The 19,355-nt window shown below is 36.7% G+C and overlaps 1 protein-coding gene across 2 annotated transcripts in view; it reads right to left on the reverse strand.

The window, feature by feature from the left end:
• Smp_142010.1 (methionyl aminopeptidase 1 (M24 family)) overlaps positions 1-19,355 on the reverse strand; it is a gene marked incomplete at both ends in the record, with an annotated part of 31,104 nt that overhangs the window by 6,945 nt on the left and 4,804 nt on the right. For both annotated transcript variants that reach the window (XM_018798158.1, XM_018798159.1), the window contains 5 exons: positions 2,295-2,633; positions 4,923-5,066; positions 6,125-6,256; positions 17,284-17,354; positions 18,336-18,403. In XM_018798158.1, the coding sequence (XP_018653127.1) occupies positions 2,295-2,633; positions 4,923-5,066; positions 6,125-6,256; positions 17,284-17,354; positions 18,336-18,403 (754 nt within the window). The remainder of the gene's footprint in view (positions 1-2,294; positions 2,634-4,922; positions 5,067-6,124; positions 6,257-17,283; positions 17,355-18,335; positions 18,404-19,355) is intronic.

Below are 19,355 nucleotides of genomic sequence, written 5' to 3' on the forward strand. Positions count from 1 at the left end.
CGAGCAATTACATAGGTAAATTTATATATTGTATAAGGGCGCAACAAGGTAAAAGCTAATAATAGGATTTGAGTACATATATATATGGAGATGATGAATCATCGAGCGAAATTTAAGCAATCAACATTTTAGCTAGGGTCTGTCATGTGCTTTAGTGATCATAACAGTACAAATAATGTGTGAATTGTTACTGTTCAAATAACATTTTCTGTTAAGTTAATAAAAGGGCTTAAGGAAAATTAACCATAATCGAAATTGGTTGTAGGATTGTTGCTATACTACTTTTACACCAGTGAGGTTACAGGAAGTGGTAGTAGGAACACCAGATACGCAGAGTAAATCACCGTTTTTTTCTTTTCGACTCGAGATCGAATGAATGACTGAACTTGGAGCCTTTTTACACGTTTCAAAAAAGCAGGATTCACAGACAGAACGGAATTCTAGAAACCTAGCTAAAAAAAGCCTGTCCTTCTACCAGAAACGATGTTCGAACATCGTAAGCCACAAAATGTGGTTTAGAGCGTGATTTCAGGAGACCAGGAATAACATTTTGTGAACTCAAATAATTAGCATTGATTACGCGTGATGACGGAGATATGCGAGAATGCTGAGTCGTGAAGATAGGAGGATTATTAAGAGGTGAAGGATGAATTTTTCTGTGTACATGATGATATCAGGTGCTGCTAGATGTGCGACAGCAGTTGTCACTTCCGGCTGACAAATGACCTGAATATGAAACTGAGTTGATGGTGATCTTAGTGAATTGAGAACGTGACCGCAGGGCCCAAGGCACAACTGCCGGAGAACCGTCATCCACAGCTTTCAAAGATTTTGAAGTATATACCGATATATATATATATATATATATATATATCACCTATATAAAACCATAAGCAGTTGTACGTAAATGATTCTAAAAATAGAAGACAGATTTTGTTCTTTTTCACATCTAATTAACTATACATAAAACAAACATAGGTATGGTTGAAACCATGCCATACATGACTTAAATACTTCTAATTTAGGTCATATATTTTAAACAAAAGTATAATAAAAGTCTTAGTTCAATTGTTAAGCAAATTATTTTATTGATTAGTACAGAGAAGCAAAACAAAGTTCAGTTATGCATGTTACTTAGTAATAAAAGACTTTTGTTAATTTATATTCACTACAGAGATTATACTCATATATCTTTATATATCTGAATAGCACACATTCTACGTTATGAAATGATGCTCACTAAACTGAAAAAACTGAGCCATTTCGGAAGACCTGGGATTTCAGAAAAATATCGCCTTTATAAAGGTACAGTATATTCATAGGTTACTAGTATTTAATCACAAATACCTTAGAAGAATTACTCACTAATGTTAATACCATAGGATAATCAGTGTTGATATTAGACGTAAAGCACTAGACATACATGGCAAGTCAGTTGACGAAGTATCAAGTCTCCATCAATTGAACTGATTGGCATATTCATCACGTAGCTTCAACAACCACTTACGTCGACGCATAATGTTGGATGCAGTGTGTTGGGAAAAACATAAAGAGAACCAAACTAATATTTGTCATCACAGCATGAAGTCATTGATTGTATGTCTGAACCGTATTGATATATGTATAGACTGTTTATTTGAGGTTATGAATGATTGGAGACATTGTGTCATGTGTTTCAGATGTGTGCACTCTTTGTTTTCTCTTATACCCTGAAATTCAGAATTACTCTTCACTTTCCATCCTACGAATAATTCCTTTCTTCATGAGTTATATTCTTTATATATAATCTTTTTTACAACCACTGATGGTAATAATGTTTCGGTATTTATCTTGATAGTTTCGTTTAAATTTGGTATTGCAGTGTGGAAACATGGACTGGTGCAGATATATTCTAGATTCTATGTTGTCTATGACTGACTGAATGTAATGCATGTCCTGTAGCTTCTTTGTTATCTATCAATCTGTATTATCGTGTAGCCTAGAATGGCCATCAAATTCTAAAATCAATAACATTACTGTTACGGCTACCTTAGTCAGTATAAATACATAATATTAAAGTCTTATTATAGATTATCGAGTATTAGCTTAATACTGTAATAGTAGAAATGAAATAAGAATCAATATCATAAAACTAGAAGTATTATCTTTGAATACCGTCCCTTTTCTCTACTCAGATAATTCGTACACAAAAAGTGTAAAAGCATTCGCTTAGTAAGAAAAGAAGTTGGATTTTTTTAAGATTTTGGAAGTTTTATAAATTGTTCAATTTTTAGATACATCTTTAAGCACTGTACAATCAGTATTTAAACCTAATTTGTACAATTGATCTACAAAATAAGGTCTACCATAACGTTCAAAATGTAAAGTATCTTCTTTATTGAATTTACATCCATTTAATGGATCACTACCTTTGATATGACGTTTAGTTAATACTTCAATTGGCATTCCATTTGATGCGGCTAATTCTGGTTTTAAAATAACCATAGTATGTTCGAATTGAGCTGATCTTAAACCATCCGCAGTTACTGCAGTCCAATTGTCTGGCCATAATTCATCACGCCAATCGCCTTGATTTATCATTGGTTCAATGGTGAAACAATGTCCTGGTTTCATGACACCGACTGCCTTATTACCTTTAAAACGTATTCAAAAAAAACAGTCGAAATATTTAATTATACTACAATATAAGTGAATCTAAACGAAGTTTTGTACGACAATTTAAGTACTGTTTTCAACAATATGAATTTAATACTTGGCCCATTCACTTTAGTTAAAATCATGAACTAACAATGAGAACAAGAACCTGTAATAATAGGATTGTATTCAGATGATCAGTAGTCTATACAATCAAACAGATGGTTGATGCCAATAAATCATATGCATACCGAAATACTCAACTCGTCAAGCAATAGTTGCTTTATGTTAAACGGAAGTTTTTGAGCAATTTTGAGACTGTTGCAAAAACACACTTGAGATTGAAAGGTCTAGACGACTACTGAATGAGTTATTGTATTTCAATTTTACACATCATTTGTAACCGATATATATATATATATATATATATATATATATATATATATATATATATAAGCCTAACAATTTTGGTTTTTCCAAAGGTTACTGAAGTGGTGATTTAGATATTCGAAAACACACGACTTTAAACTACACAGTTAGTAGGTTCGAATTTGATACCACGTCAGTTCATTTTGAACTATATTTCCTATGTTCAATGCTTTTCAGTATTGATGTTACAAATAGTACTTTGACTCGTTTCGATTTCCAGATTATTTATATCCTGTCGATATACTGAATTAGAATGTGACTATTTGAACTGGTTGACACATTTATCCAAGATTCAATATACTCTTTATCACTGACTACAAATATTGTCACTAATTTCACGACATAAACCTTACATCCTATTTTAAGTTGTTATAAATACTGAAAAACAAATCAAGCTTCTAAATAATATAACCCGGTGGTAAAATGAATGATTTTTCAAAAATATGATACTAGCACGACGAGATGAAAGAAACAAGATGGATAGGCGAAATAAACAAATAAATATCAATGAGTGAATGAGAAAATATCAGAAAACGGAAAAGTAAATCGGTCTTTAAAAATATAACCGTGAAGAATTCTTTTAATAAGAGACGTTCCTTTTACTTTTATCAAGAAACTTACAGAAGGACGGCCGTTATTAGCTTATCCATTCTGAGCCAAGTTGAGAACTTCTGAAACTAGTGAGTTACATCATATCTAGGTACATACTGACACATCTGTACCAATGTGATTGTTATTGCTGCGTGAACCTTGCAGTACACAATCAAACTCTATATTTATTACATAATATTTATTCTATTTTCACTATCTTCTGTCTTAAACGTTTTCCGGAGGTGCAATTAGTGTAAGAGCAAGCGTAATATCGGTATGCAGAAATCTCTGTAGATTAACATCAAAATACTTAGTATCTTTAAAACGAAGTATGCTCTTACACGGAGAATGACAATTCAACAGACGTCGAAGATGTGTCTGCCAAGGAGATGACAAAAATTTGATAACGAATAAAACAACAAAAATACCCAAAACCTTAACCGAAAATTATAAATACATAAAATTGAACATAGTAATTAGGATCGTCGTATTGTGGTGTGGGTTACTTATATCCACATAAGTAGTATATAACGATGGTCGGGCGCTGAATGTATTTCAGTAGAAGATCGATAAGGAGAGAACGGGAACCGGGCGGAATCGATATGAAAATGAATGTACAATAATAGTCGTAGACGATAGATTGATATTTGCAGAAGAAACGGTCAAGATTGAGACAATTGTTTGATAGATTGCAGATTAACTGTTTACTGTATGGTTGTCAGATTTCAGTGAGATATTCTGTAATTTTGTGCTCAAATACATTCGATTGTTCTCACACGTGTTCTTGTTCACTACAGTATCACTACTACAACTTCATTGGGATTTAATCAGTAGTACTATGAACTACAACGACATGTTAACGATGTATCACAAAAATAAACAATTTATGACCATTTGACATTTCCAGAATTTTCATTGAACAGAAATCGTTTTTCTTGTATGATATTAATTAGTTTTGTGGTTGTGTATGTTTTGTAACTTATTTTTTTAAAGAAAAAAGGTAAAACACACTTTTTTCCTTCATCTGATTCAATACTCATCTAATGAAATTAAGCGATCAGTGTATGTCAATGGTTAATGGAATGACAAAACTGATATCTTAATACACTTTCTAATATCTATACATTAGTGATAATTTATGAATCAATCCATCCTCATGAATAGAGCGAAAATAAGCACCTATTCTTACTCAGTTATAATGGATTTACAAATATACTTTATATATAAAACAGTGAAAATGTTTTGTTTTTTTGATAAAATGAATTTACGTGAATAGTGAAGAATATTTGGAGGACAATGAAATAACCGATGTATTCCATGACCTGAATAAGTCTTGACAACAGAAAATCCACCAAGTGAAGCATTTTTTGAAATTATATCTCCCATTTCACGATATTTAACACCTGGAAAAACTAAAATGTTGAGATTAAAATATGAAAGATTAAGTAGACTAAATTAATACCTATAAAATATTTATATAATTTCAAGAGTCATTAATCATTTAAAACCGATGAAAATTTCTACATTCATCAAGTGTTCTGATAAGTCTTGCTAACTGAACGCTATATTCGGATCCTAAGCTAGTCTCGTAACCCCCAAGCGGCTCATGTTGATATACCATTCAGATTGCTTGGTAAAAGTAAGGAACTGAAGAGTAGTTGGGGAGCAGTTAAACTACACTTCAAAGTGTTCTGTCCATCGTTCCAGTCTCCTGGGTGAAAAGTGGGTCATCGTTGCAACTTTTTCAGAAATATTGTCATTAAATTTCGGAGCTTTAGTACTCACTTTTTGAATATAACTGGAAACTTGTCTACTGGTGCTCATCGTCATCATCTCTTACAACACTTTTGCTTTAGCAACTTATGATCATTGCGTAAACTTTTTGCCAGTCTATTTTTAATTTTCCTTCGCTACTCATCTTGTCCGGAGCCTAACGGGATGAGTTTCTGAGCATCTACTAGTTCACTAGACGCTACTGGAATCCACTAGTATCTCCTAACTTATTGATTGTAGTCGTTCGTAGGTAGTATTGCTGTTTTCATGGCTGTCTGGATATCACTTTGACAATTGAGTAACTCCCTCTCTAGTTGTTTCCGAAATAAATTCTTGGGTTTTTTTTATCATTGAGTTAAACGTCAAGGGGTCTTCTCGTTGAGGCTCTTCTACGTCCAGTATGATGCAGACAAACACGTACTTGTACTAGAACAAGATTTGAATCTAAACAAGTGATCTAGCATCAGCGACAATCTTCTAAAAAACCTCAACGATGATTGATGCCGATGTGGTCTATTTACGTCTACAGTTGAGTCGATTGTGGGAGTTTTCTTCTTAGAAGACATCTCTCTTTATGCTCAAAGTTGGTTCTTGAACCTAGTTAACATTAATACAGAAGCCATAAGATGTTTTACTCTATATATAGTAAAACGATGTGTAATTAAGGCAACCAAAACAAAAAAGCCAATAAACTTACCAGCATCCATAGATCTAACCAAACATTTGTAAGCATTTTTCACTAGATTAACTGAACGATCATCTGGCTGACCTACAAACACTGTCTCATTCACATCACCATGAAATCCATTGTGGTATGTGGTGATATCAACTAGAAAGAAGTATTTTTATATATCAAAATAAACATCTTAAATAAGAATTTTTATAAAGATTTGATCACATAATCTTACTAAAATAGGGTATCCAGTAATTATGCTTATATATATATATATATATATATATATATACTAAAAAAGTATAATAGTTCAAGCGTATTCAAATGTCGATTTTGTTTATAATGTGGTTATGAGTTGTTTGGTATGAAATGTACTTCAAATTACTGCATTTTTTCCTGGTCTATCCACGGTACAAGGCGATAATTGACTGTTAGTGAAAACATACTTGGTAGGTGTTTCGATTTCGCTTTGCTTTCGTTTTAATTATACTTATAGTAACTAATTAATTAATTAATTATACTTCTAGTAATTCTGTATTATGATTTAATTTAATTTAATATTTTCATCTTGGCACTCAGTATTGAGATGATAAACAAACTGAGTCAATTTTATGTCTGGAATCCAAGAGAAAAAATTGAAAGTATTTGAAACAAACGTGATATGAAGTTACATCGCACAAATGATGCACATAGCTCGACATTAATGAAAGACAAGAATGTGATACCCAAAGAGGAACAACAAAAATATGTCTAAAGAATTAGATGTAATGACTGCAGTGTTGTAAATACATATAAGATATCAAACCAAATACACATAAAGTATTTAGTTTGTTGACATTCTGTAACTTTTTTCCAAATTCCTCATGTATATTATATAACACAACATGCGTATACCATGGGTTTGTGTGTACAAACACTGACTTCTTATAGCGAGGATGCAGTTTACGAAATTGAGAGGATGAAAAGCGAATGTCTGCCGTCTTAATTGGGTTGGTGGGTATGGAAGAATTACCGAGAAGAGTTACAAAACCCTGATTCCAAATCAGTGGTACATAGAAGTTCCAGGATCCTGGGGAAACAAATTGCACAAAAGAGAGCTGTTTACGTGACCGATGTGTACTTGTTGGTCGCAGTTCGGATAACAGTGACCGTCTACTGCAACTTTTCTCAGATAACAACCTGTTTCTTGTTAGCACTAACTATTAGTACAGTCATCGCCAATGTGCTAACTGCCATCCTCCCTTTGCATCTCAAATCTGGACTCACGTTAATTGTTGCGATCAGTTACAGTCGGTATGGTTGTGTACAAGACTGCCGCCTCTTCTGGAGTACTTACACGAACTCTGATTATGACCTTTTTGAGCTAACCTGATCTAACGTTTCAGTGGCCAACATATTCATCGCCCTGAACAGATTGATGTCAGTGAATTGGTTGCAGCTCCTGTTGCAACTAAATATCAAACCGAGCTATGTACAAGACTAGCTATCAGCCCACCGAAATGTATAGGTGAGCATTGGCTGCAGTAGCATGACGCCATGAAAATGGTTAGTAAAGTTGCCTGCGGCTTCGATTAACACCACGCTTATAAGCACTGTGTTTCTTCAGGCTCCTTACAACACGTGGAAACATATTGGTCTACCCCAGGTGATTGCGATTTTGACCATAAACGAAGATTGTCATGTGATGAAATTGGGCAAAGCTTGCATAAGAACTGAGAAACCAGGAGGTAGAAGTGTGCTAACAATTTGTAGACAGCAGTCGCTTTTGGTGATTGGCAGAAGCTCTTTCAAATCATCCAAGTCACCATCAGTAAGAAGTCTAGTGTGGGCGACACAATCTGTGAAGCTGATGAAATGCCGATCAATAATATCCACCAACGTCTTGGACGATGAGCAGTTTTTCGAAGCGCAATTCAACTGATCTTCTACCCCGACGTCAGTCAGTCAGTCAGCTACAACGTAGGACCAGGAACATATATGCATCGGTCCAAGTTACCATACCTCGTTAGCACAACAAGATGAACACCAAATTCATAGAAGTAGTTAATTGAGTGGTGGTAATATATAAAAGAAAGGTTGTATATAAGGATATAGTATAGGAGGGGAGAAAGTTATGAAGCAGTTCTAATCTGAAGGTTTAAGGGAAGACAAAGAGTGTATACACCTGCGCAATTATGATCGATTCTGAGCCATGTCACACGGAGTCTCCAACCATTGGTTACGATAGTCACGCGGACCCCAACCAGGTAGTCTGCATCTGCCAACATGGCTCAGACTAGAAGTTAGTGACTTCAAGCACTGATGCCACGTTTTGTTTTGGCCGCACCTAACTCTCTTCCAACCATCCCCTACACTAGTCAGCATTGCGCGTCGTGGTAATCGGTGTTCAGGCATATGTAACACGTGGCCTAACCATCTCAGTCGATGAAGATTCATGACCTCATCAACTGATTTACCATCATTCCCTAATACCCTGCGTCTAACCTCACTATTACTTACCCGGTTATCCCAGCAGATGCGAGCAATATTTCTGAGGCATCTGTGGTCAAATACTAGTAACCTACGAGTATCTTCTACTCTTAATGGCCACGTTTCACAGCCGTAAAGTAGAACAGAACGAACTGCTGCGCAGTATACTCGTCCCTTAATTGATAGACGGATATCTCGTCTTCGCCATAGGTGACGTAAGCTGGCAAAAGCTAAACGAGCTTTTTGAATCCATGCTGAGATTTCGTCAGACACCAACCCATTAGGGCTGATCAGACTTCCAAGATAAGTGAAGTTGTCCACGCGTTCGACTGCTTCACTCCCTATCCTTAGTTCAGGTGTTGACACAGGCCAGTCCTGGAGTAACAATTTACATTTGGATGGGGAGAAACGCATCCCAAACATCCTGGCATTATTACTCAGTTCTAACAGAAGACTCTGCATTTTGCCAGCGTCTTCACCAAACAGGACTATGTCATCTGCGTATTCTAAGTCGATAAGTGAACCTCCTGGTAGAAGATCAATTCCTGAAAATTCAATCGACGAGAGTGTTATTTCCAGCAGTAGGTCTATAATGAAGTTAAACAAAAATGGAGATAGTGGACAGCCTTGTCGGACACCACTTGAGGTTGTAAAATCAGATGACAGTTCGCCATAAGCTCTCACTCGACTAATAGTGTTCGAGTAAAGAGCCTTCACAAGGTTTATGTACTTCTCAGGTACACCTTTCAATGACAGACACTGCCACAGAACCTCTCGGTCTACAGAGTCAAATGCTGCTTTCAAGTCAAGAAAAACTATCATTGTCGGACGCCGATAAGCATGCCTGTGTTCTGAAATCTGACGAATATGGTGAATATGTGGTCGACACAGCCACGATCAGATCTGAAGCCAGCCTGATTTTCTCGTGTATGTAGTTCGCGAGTCTTAGTTAGGCGCCCGATAATTATTGAGGCTAGTATTTTAGATACTATGTTAGTCAGACTAATCGCTCTATGGTTATCACAGGATGATTTTGGCCTCTTCTTATGTATTGGGACAATCAGAGATTGTGACCAGTCAGATGGGATTACGTCCAACTCCCAGATTTTAGCCAGAATATTAGTCAACCTAATCGCTAAAATTGGACCATCATATTTAAAAACCTCTGGAGCCAATCCATCTGGACCAGCTGCTCTTCCTCGTTTCAGATTACTTATAGCCTTTTGAACTTCAAGTAGGGTCGGGGGGCCTACTTCAATGTTCCATTCAGGTTTTCTGGGAATAGTGGGTAGTTGTGCAGTAGCTGAAGGCCAGCTAAACTGCTGCTTAAAGTGTTCCGCCCATCGTTCTAAACGTTTGGGTTGAGAGCAGATGAGGCTTCCGTTTTTTTCCGAGATTGTCTCACTTACACTTGACTTCTTAATTCCGATTTCTTTTATTAGTCTGAATAGTTGCCTGGCGTTGCCTACAGCCGCTGCCTTTTCCATCTCTTTTGCTTTCGTTGCCCACCACTGCTCACGATCGTTCCTTAGACTTTTAGTTAACCTAGACCTAATTTCTTTACGCTCTTCGTCGTGTTCAGAGCCTGATGGGATAATTTTACGCGAATCCATCAGTGAAATAGACTTAGAAGAAATCCACTGGTTTTTTGGAGCCTTATGGTTTAAATAACGAATAGATGTTACTGCTGTTTCCACAGCTGTTCGTGTCTTTCCAAGCAGCATCTGGGTCAGTCTCGTTTACAGAACTGCCTAGATGTGAACTCAGTTGTTTCTGGAATTCGCATTTGGCTTTCTCGTCCTCCAGTTCAATCCTAATGGGTCTTCTTAGTGTACTTTTCCTGCGTCCATTGAGGCGCAGACAAATGCGCGCTCGTATTAAAGCGTGATCAGAGTCTAAACAAGTATTCCAATACGAGCGACAATCTTCTATTGAGCCTCTCCAACGATGACTGATGACAATATGGTCTATTTGAGTCCATCGTTGGTTTGGTGCAGGTGGTCGCCATGTTAGACGATGTCCCTCCTTATGCTTAAAATTAGTGCTTGCTAAAAATAAACGATTGTCTGAGCATAGTTGCAGCAGACGATCACCATTATCGGTTCGTTGAGCCGGAATACTAAAACACCCACCTAAATGTCTTTCTGTTTGATTTAAGCTGCCTACCTGGGCATTAAAGTCACCCGCTACGACTACTATGTTTGAGCGCTTAGCTTTCTGAAGAAGCTCAGAGAGTTTTCTGTAAAAGTCATCTTTTACTTCATCATGGCTGCAGTCAGTGGGAGCGTAGGCAGAAACGACGAAAAGGCAACGACGTGTGTCCCTATCCTTCCGAGTTCTTACGGAGCCATTTAGCCGGACAGCACACAGGCGACTGTTAACGGGGATCCATTCTAGTAGTGCCTGTTCTGCCCTTGTACTTAGTGCTATGCCTACACCTGCAAGTCCGCGAGAACTAGCCAACGGGTCGCCAGATACACGGAGGGTGTATTTCGTCGGCTGTCCATTTTGGCGAGGTGAGGTCAAGTGAATGACCACACTGGGATCCTGTATGCGTGTTTCGGAGACACAGCATACATCAATGGTACGAGATTCTAGAGTTTTAGCTAAGGAGGCCTGTTGACCGATTTGGCATAGGGTACGTACGTTGAAGGCTCCAATGTGTAGTTTGGAGCGAGGTTTTAGTAGACCTGGGACAGCGTTTCGCGCACTAGAATCGTTGGCCATGGTGACACTTGAGGAGGAAACCGGAACAGGAAGTTTAGTGTTGAAAGTCAAGGTAGAAGGAATAGTAGGAATTGAAGAAGGAGATTGATTATGAATACAGTGCTGTTAGAGGTATGAGGGCAGTTATCACTTCCCGGTTGCCCACACCGTGGAAGGGTTCTTCTAGGGGTGCCTGAAAAGGAAATTGGGTTAGAAGTGGTCTTAATGACCTGAGAGCGTGACCGCAGCGCCCAAGGGACAACTGCTTGAGGTCGGTCACACACGACCTTTTTGTGGGTAGTTTTTGTGTTAGCTCCGTTCTTCAAAGGACCTTACCGCCGGAGACGGATATCCGTGGGATAAGGCGAGGTGTGCATTTTTAGGGTCGACCTTTTCTAACCCCACCCCTCCTTGTGGGAAGGCAGCATCGCTGTCATGCTGGTTGTCTGAAGGAAACACCTTACTGCCATCACACCTCTGTACAGTCAGCAGTACGACTTCGCCTTCGGACCTTGGGTTTGCTGCTTTTAGTCTCACTGCTCTTCAACCGACCTGCCTGGCATGGTAGGACCTTGAGGAACGATTGTTCCAGCCAGTATAGCTCGATTGATTCATCACGATAGGCAAGCCCGACCACCACGTCAAGGTAGCAGCAACGGTCGGGTCTACCCCGACGACATCGATCAGACTGTTCTGCCCTTCATGGCCTCTAACGACTGATCCACCTAACGAGGTGGAAGTCGGCAATGAGCTCCAACTCTTGAAGCGCAACGAATCACCAGGCTAGGATGACTTACCTCCGACCCTTTTTAAAGATGGTGGCAACTTTCTGGTTAAGGAACTGAACGAGTTGTTAAAAAATGTCTGGCAATTAAAGAGTGTTCCAACATCGTGGAATGAGTCGATAGTTGTCCCTATATTTAAAAACGGTTCACGTGATTTCTACAACAAATATCGGGGGATAAGTCTACTTCCAATCGCATCCAAACTATTGGCTGCAGTCATACTTCAAAGATCGTTCGAGACCCGTGAAAAATTGACTCACAAGGAGCAGGCTGGTTTTTGTTCTGATCGAGGATGTATTGATCACATCTTCACATTCCGCCAAATGTTAGAACCTAGTCATAATTATTACAGGTCAACAATCGTAGTGCCTTTTAACATTATAGCCACCCCCGATTTGTTTGACAGGACTGTTCTCTGGGATTGTCTATTGAAGGGTGTGTCTAAGAAGTTTACTAACATCAGTGAGAGTAGATTGGCTGTTTGCCTATGAGACCTGGTCACTACGAGTTGAGGATGTTAAGCGACGTTTTTCAATCTTTGTTGTTTCCAAAAAAAATACTTTCATTAAATGGCGACTATGTTATTAATGCGGAGGTTCAGCATCGTGTGGACTCCCTGGTTGGGGTCCTAGAGATGGTGAGATACAGTGGCTAGAGACTTTGTCAGACATGGCTATGAATAGAAACCAGTGGCGATCCTGCCGTAGCATTTTTTACTTTTCTTCTTATAAAAGTGGACGTAACTTCTTTAACTGAAAGAATTATTTCTATTAGAAGGGGTTTTGTGGATATTGTAGTAATTTAAATAGTTGAGATCATGAATCAATTGAAGCTAGACCACCATGGAAAACCTGGAAGCACTGGACGGTCGTTTCGCCCTACTGTGGGACTTCTGAGCAGCAGGCATCCACGATCCCGGCTCAGTGGTTCTCGAGGTTAAGCGTTTGCGCGCAAGACTGGTAGGTCCTGGGTTCGAATCTCGCGAGGCGGGATCGTAGATGCGCACTGTCGAGGAGAACTATTTCTGTTTGTATTTTTGCTAACTGAACTATTTCTCCCATTATTGTTATTATTATTTCACTATCATACACCAGTTTCTGTTCGTTGTTGTTCTTCTTTTTATCGCACACACTTTACATTACCTACATCTTCATAATCTCATCGTCCTTGTGTGGAGCAAATGTATTTGGTGCCCCTTGTACCAATGTTTGTTTTCGAATAGACAAGTAAATAACTACTGACTGATATTCAGTAACCAGTTTCAATTATAATAACTTTTGAGTGTATATTGTTATGAGTATTGTTATCAGTACTCCCAGGTTTTCCATTGTGGTCTAGCTGTAATCGACTCATGAATTCAACTATTAAATTGTGCGTATTAATTGTGAAATGTGTCTAAACATTTATATAAGTTGATAATGTGCAAATTGTTCATCATAATCGCATCTAATTAATACTTACAAGTTACTTCCAACTCTGTTGTATTCGTTGGACATTTATCTTACTATAACAGTTTCCATTTTTGACCCTCTTCATTACTATTTCGGAGTTTCTACTCAAATGCTGTCATAGCTTTTCATAAGTTGTAGTAAATAACTTTTGTGCATATCTACTTTAGCAAGCATTCTTTATTAATAGTATACGAACACAGATGTCGTAAGCACCTAATGAATTGAGGTTTATAATGTATTTCATGTATCTTAACAATAATAGTGCCTTATTTGCAGGTTTTAAGCATAACTTAATCATGTAGTTAGTTTCCATAACATTGAAGGTAATGTTTAAAATATATCTTAGAATTTTTGATAAGGTAAGGAACAGAGTTGAGGAAGCATTATAGTCAAGAGAAAAGGGACAAAAATCATAAATAAGCATTGCTCTACGTACACTCTCGAATGTAAACAATCTGAATACATCGGGTGAAGTACAGTAGACTGCATCATGGCAAATTCCCTCAAGTACCATAATAAGTCAATAGAAAATTGAGGGTCAGATATCATGAGGAACTTGATCATTCGGCTAAAAAGAAGTTGTTACTCACGAATTTGGATGAACGATATGTTGGTGAAAAATACAAAAAATCTAGGATGTCCGTCCAAATTGTAGTATAAGGAATTTCACTGTATTTTAACAACCGAATAAAATATCTGATATTTAAAGTGGTCACAGTTCATGTGAATGAATGAAACCATTGTGGGAGTGAATAAAACAAATCTCTATGCACGATCAAGCCTGTTAAATAGGCACCTTATCAAACCCCGTTTGTATTGCATAGGGCAATAACTATAGTAACTAAGGTATTGACCCGTCCACGTCGGTTTTCGGAAAATGGATCGTTTGATTGAGCCATCTTCTCGTCTGCTTAGAAGTATATCTAGGAAGGGAAGTCGGTCGTTCTTCTCCTCTTCGCATGAGAGACTGATGTGGTTTTGAATAGTGTTAAGTTTATTCAATAAGCAGTTCATATTATCCTTTCTTTCACAGATAACTAAGATATCGTCCACATATCTCTTATGAAGTGACACGTTTTCGATTAAGCCTTCAGACAGATTTTCATCATGTGCCATAAACACATCTGCTAACAATGGTCCTAACGGACTACCCATAGCAACCCCATCAATCTGGCGAAAGTATTCGCCTTCAAAAGTGAACTGAACATTGTCCGTACATAAAAGTAATAAATCTTTAAGAATATTTAAAGGAATAGGTAATTTAGGGTTGTTTGAAGATATATAGTCACATAATTTGTCGATAGTTTTTTTAAAGTACATTTGTGAATAAGGAATTCACATTAAATGAGCACATTGTCTTTCCCTTGATATTAATATCACCTAAATGATCGACCAATTCAAAAGAATCTTTCAGAGAATACTTACATACACGTCTTCGAATAGGATCCAGCAATTTTGTTAGCCATTTAGCTAGGTTATGTGTAGGTGATCGGCACATTGATAAAATTGGGCGTAAAGGAATATTTGATTTATGAATTTTAGGTAGTCCATATAAATGAGGATATTCCGAATCCATAGGTTTTAAGAAATATTATCAATAAAGAGTTTGATAAGGTGCCTATTTAACAGGCTTGATCGTATTTGCACAAACGACGCTATTGATGATGATGTTAAGTTGTTAAACAAGACATTAATGGGGAATGGTTATCCACCTAAATTTATCAATAGATGGGAAGTTCATGGTACAGTGAGACCCACTGTAGCCTTGGTGGAGAAAAAGCCTGTCTACATAACCTTACCATTTAGAGGTGGTTCAAATAGCTTTTTATTGAAACAAAGGCTTAAATCAGTCATCCACAAAGCGTATTGTGCAGCGAAGGTCATAATCAAAGAAAGAACGAGGCTCATGCTTTACTCAAAATCTAGAAGACATGAAAACGATTGTGTCACATCCCACTGTATTTACCTATTTAAATGTGTGTGTGGTCACACATACATAGGGAGGAGCAATCGTGATCTCAAAATTAGGATGTGTGAACATGTACCGAAATGGTTGCAGACTTAAATAAAATCAAATGACCCAATAAGAGTAGATGATAAACATCCATCATCCTCTATTGCCAAACATATAATCGAAACAGGCCATAAGATTCGTTATATGTGAAAAATTACATTTGAAATAGTCTCAGCGATTGAAATTTAAATAATTCCAACGTTTCATTCAGCTAACTTGTCTGGACTTCTTCAGGGAAATAATCAAAATCATCAAAGAAATATATAGTGTTTTTTAACAATCATATCAAAATCTATACTACGTTAAACCAATCATATTTGGATGTTGAATTTATGTAAACAGGATAACATGAGATTGATCTTAACTCGGCTTTTGTGGTGTTGTATAAAAGTGTAAAAGGGCGTATACTAAGGTTTATTGAGGCCTTAGCCATACGAAAATTCAAACCCCCTTTGTGTATTCAAAAACAGTTTGTTCTCACCTTAAACCTACCCTGGTAAAATTAGTTTGTTACCCAGAGTGATTAGGTTTTAAATTGTTTTCACATTATTTTATTGTTATTATCCCTATCTCCTCTTACCCCTCATTTCCAGTCTAGTTGACCTTTTATTTTTATATATAAATGTTCTTAACAAGTATATGTGTGATCAGATTGTTCGAAATATATTGCGCTAATAGTTCAGATAATCTTCGTCTTATTACACTATCGAAATTAAAATTATACTGGAATTTTATTGAAACTATTGTTGTAAACTCATTCAGTATTGTTTGTTTGAATCTTCCCATCGATTTGTTAGGACTGCAACTGGTCAGTCTCTAATTGGCATATGTGCATACTGTGCGTATTGCCTCAATATAGCCTTAATTCACAAGCATGGGAAGATTCAAACAAACAATACTGAATGAATTTAAACTTCACCCCATCGCACAAGCAAGTGGCTATCAGGACTCTGTGGCCGAGTGGATAACGCGATGGCGTTTGAAGCGAGGGTACTGGGTTCGAGTCCCAGAGTGAACATCAACTCTGAGATGCAGGTACATCCAGCTGACGAGTCCCAAATAGGACGAAACGCGCGTCAAACTGGATTCCACTGCTAGCCACTATCCATCTCTGCTTACCATGCTTGTGAATTATTGTTGTAAACATTTAAGTAGAAAGAAGTGTCATGAATACTCAGATTTGGTTAAGAAAAGATATGATGGTTGGTATTAAAGTTCATAGCTGTCTCAGTTATCTAACTGTATCTTAAGTATTCAAAAGAATCTAGAAACGTATATTGTCAGTTTTGAATTGACGAGTACAATCAATTGATCTGACTGACTGTAGTCTATGAGCTTCGAAATTGCCTTGTACTTTTTTCAGACCTAATCTTTTTTACTGTTGCTGATATTATATCATATATATAATCGAAATTTTAGTGCTGATTGAAGGCTGTAAGTTAATATATGGCCACAAGTTTAACTGAACTTTTAGATCATAACGTAGTATATTTGATGCGAAATGGATTAGGATAATCGGGTAGAAACCCTTGGAGTCTAAATTTCATGCTGATTGGTACTCGTTTGTAAGGTGCCTACACAAGCTTCAAAGAACTGATGTTCCCAGTAAGATATAGCACTATTGGTAAACAATCCAAATATGGTAAACATATTAATATTGACAGTGGATGGAGAATTGCAGAAGGTATATCCAAATAAAAACCACAATAAAAGGACTAATCAGCAAACAACAAATTATGAGACATTTTAAAAACTTACTATTCAAAATATCACCATTTTGTAAAGGTCGCATATCCGGTATTCCATGACAGATCACTTCGTTAACTGATCTAAAATATTGATAGTAAAAATAAAACAGAACAATAGCTGTTGTAGGTGTGTATGAATGTATATGTGAGTGTTGAAGATTTTCAGACGAAGGAAGCAAAGAATCTCGGATACCCAGTGGATAGTTACACAAAAAATTAACTAAGCTGAAAGATACTGAAGTGACCAAGTTAGTATAATTATCGTACTACTTAGCACTAGTCAGACGCCTGGCAAATTCAATCCCGAGTCACCCAGATTCACGATCAGAGACGCTGACATAGATCAATTCAAGCTGCCGCTGACCTGCTGTAGAGTGATACGAGGTCGAAACCCGCTAGAGAGCATCAGTCTCTTCAAAACTACAGGTAAACCTTGTTCATGAGTGCTAAATAGCACGAAACTTGGGTTCAGGGTTTCTCGTCAACTACCACCCTATATATCAAAATAGTATGCGATGTGGCCACATTACAACTTCATCAATAAAATCCGATCAACACTAAGGACTCGACATGAGTGACACTGGTCAATACTCAATGATCAATCAATTGTAAAAGTATGATTATCATTAGAATTGATGAAACTGGTTGAAATCCTTTTTGAATGAATACACGTCTGAACAAACACTTTAGAAATAATTATACTATTCTATTTGCCGAAAATAATATAGGTATCATAAATCTTGTATTCACTATGTAGAATGCAAAGAATTCAAGAATGATAATGATATCAAAACACAGTAATATGCTGAATAACACTGACCCATTAAAGATTTTGGTTGTTATTCTTGAGGATTTTGGAAGGTTTTTTTAGTTAAAATTGGTGATATAATCGGAATTATTGATCAAAAATGTGAAATAATTTTTAAGCAGATATTACATCCTACGACTTGGTTTGATATTTGAAGCATCTTATTCTATGTGCTTATCTATTCAGAGTATCCAATATTCTTGGAAAATTAAGCCAAACAAGAAACTATGATTACAATAACTTTGCAGACTTACGTGCAACATGACTTCGGAAAATTGAAATAGTTCAGTGGAGAAGGATAACATTCACGTTCAATACACGCCTTAAAATGCGAGAACAGAATAATTAGCCAATACATTCTTAAAAATAACATTGGGATGATACAGAAAAGATGAGTTGTAACTAGCAGTCAAATCTAGGTTGAGCATTTCATCTTACTCGAAAGTGATCAGTTGGATGTAGCTGTAACATTACAGTGGATATTGCATAAGACGTTCAAAACGAAAGATATTGGGTTCGAGTCTCAGTATGAACATCAACACAATTCCAGGTACACTTAACTAATGAGTTTCAAACGGGACGAAAAGAGGACCTTGGACCCCAAGAGCCAGCCAAAATCTATCTATTCTATATAACCCAAGATAATATGAATAAATAATATATTTGTAATATCCCAATGAGTAGAAAAATTAGATTTTCTGATTTTGGACTATCTATCCTAGTCAACCAGTCTAATATTATTTACAATTTCACACCATTACATTACAAATTAACTCTATCCTTTGTCATTACAAAGGTCACACATTTTTCATCCTTTACAGTGGACACATACAAACAAAAATTACATACATGTCACTTATGAATCACTTTGACCGCAATGAGATGACGTGACATTGATTTATTCAGACCTGTTTTTGATTGATCACCTAATTATTCTTGGATTGTTCCGTTGTACTATTTAAACTTGGATTATTGTTAATTTGGTTATTTATTCTCTGAAGAAGTGGCTTACACTGAGTCACGAAACGTCAGAAAATCTAATTTTTCTACTCATTGGGATATTACAAATATATTATTTATTTATAACAATCTACCCAATGCTCAATTTATTCAAAATTATCAAACCAAAACTTGGTAATGATACCTACCAAGATAACTAAGTTGAAATCTAATAAAGTCGCAGTTGTAATGAAGAAAACGGTTCCCCCAAGGTTTTACAAACCCCTTATGATTTTGAGAACCAAGGAGAAAATTAAAATTTTTTAGGTTAACTT

Source organism: Schistosoma mansoni, chromosome 6 (assembly GCF_000237925.1).
Source record: "Schistosoma mansoni strain Puerto Rico chromosome 6, complete genome".
Lineage (NCBI taxonomy): Eukaryota > Metazoa > Platyhelminthes > Trematoda > Strigeidida > Schistosomatidae > Schistosoma > Schistosoma mansoni.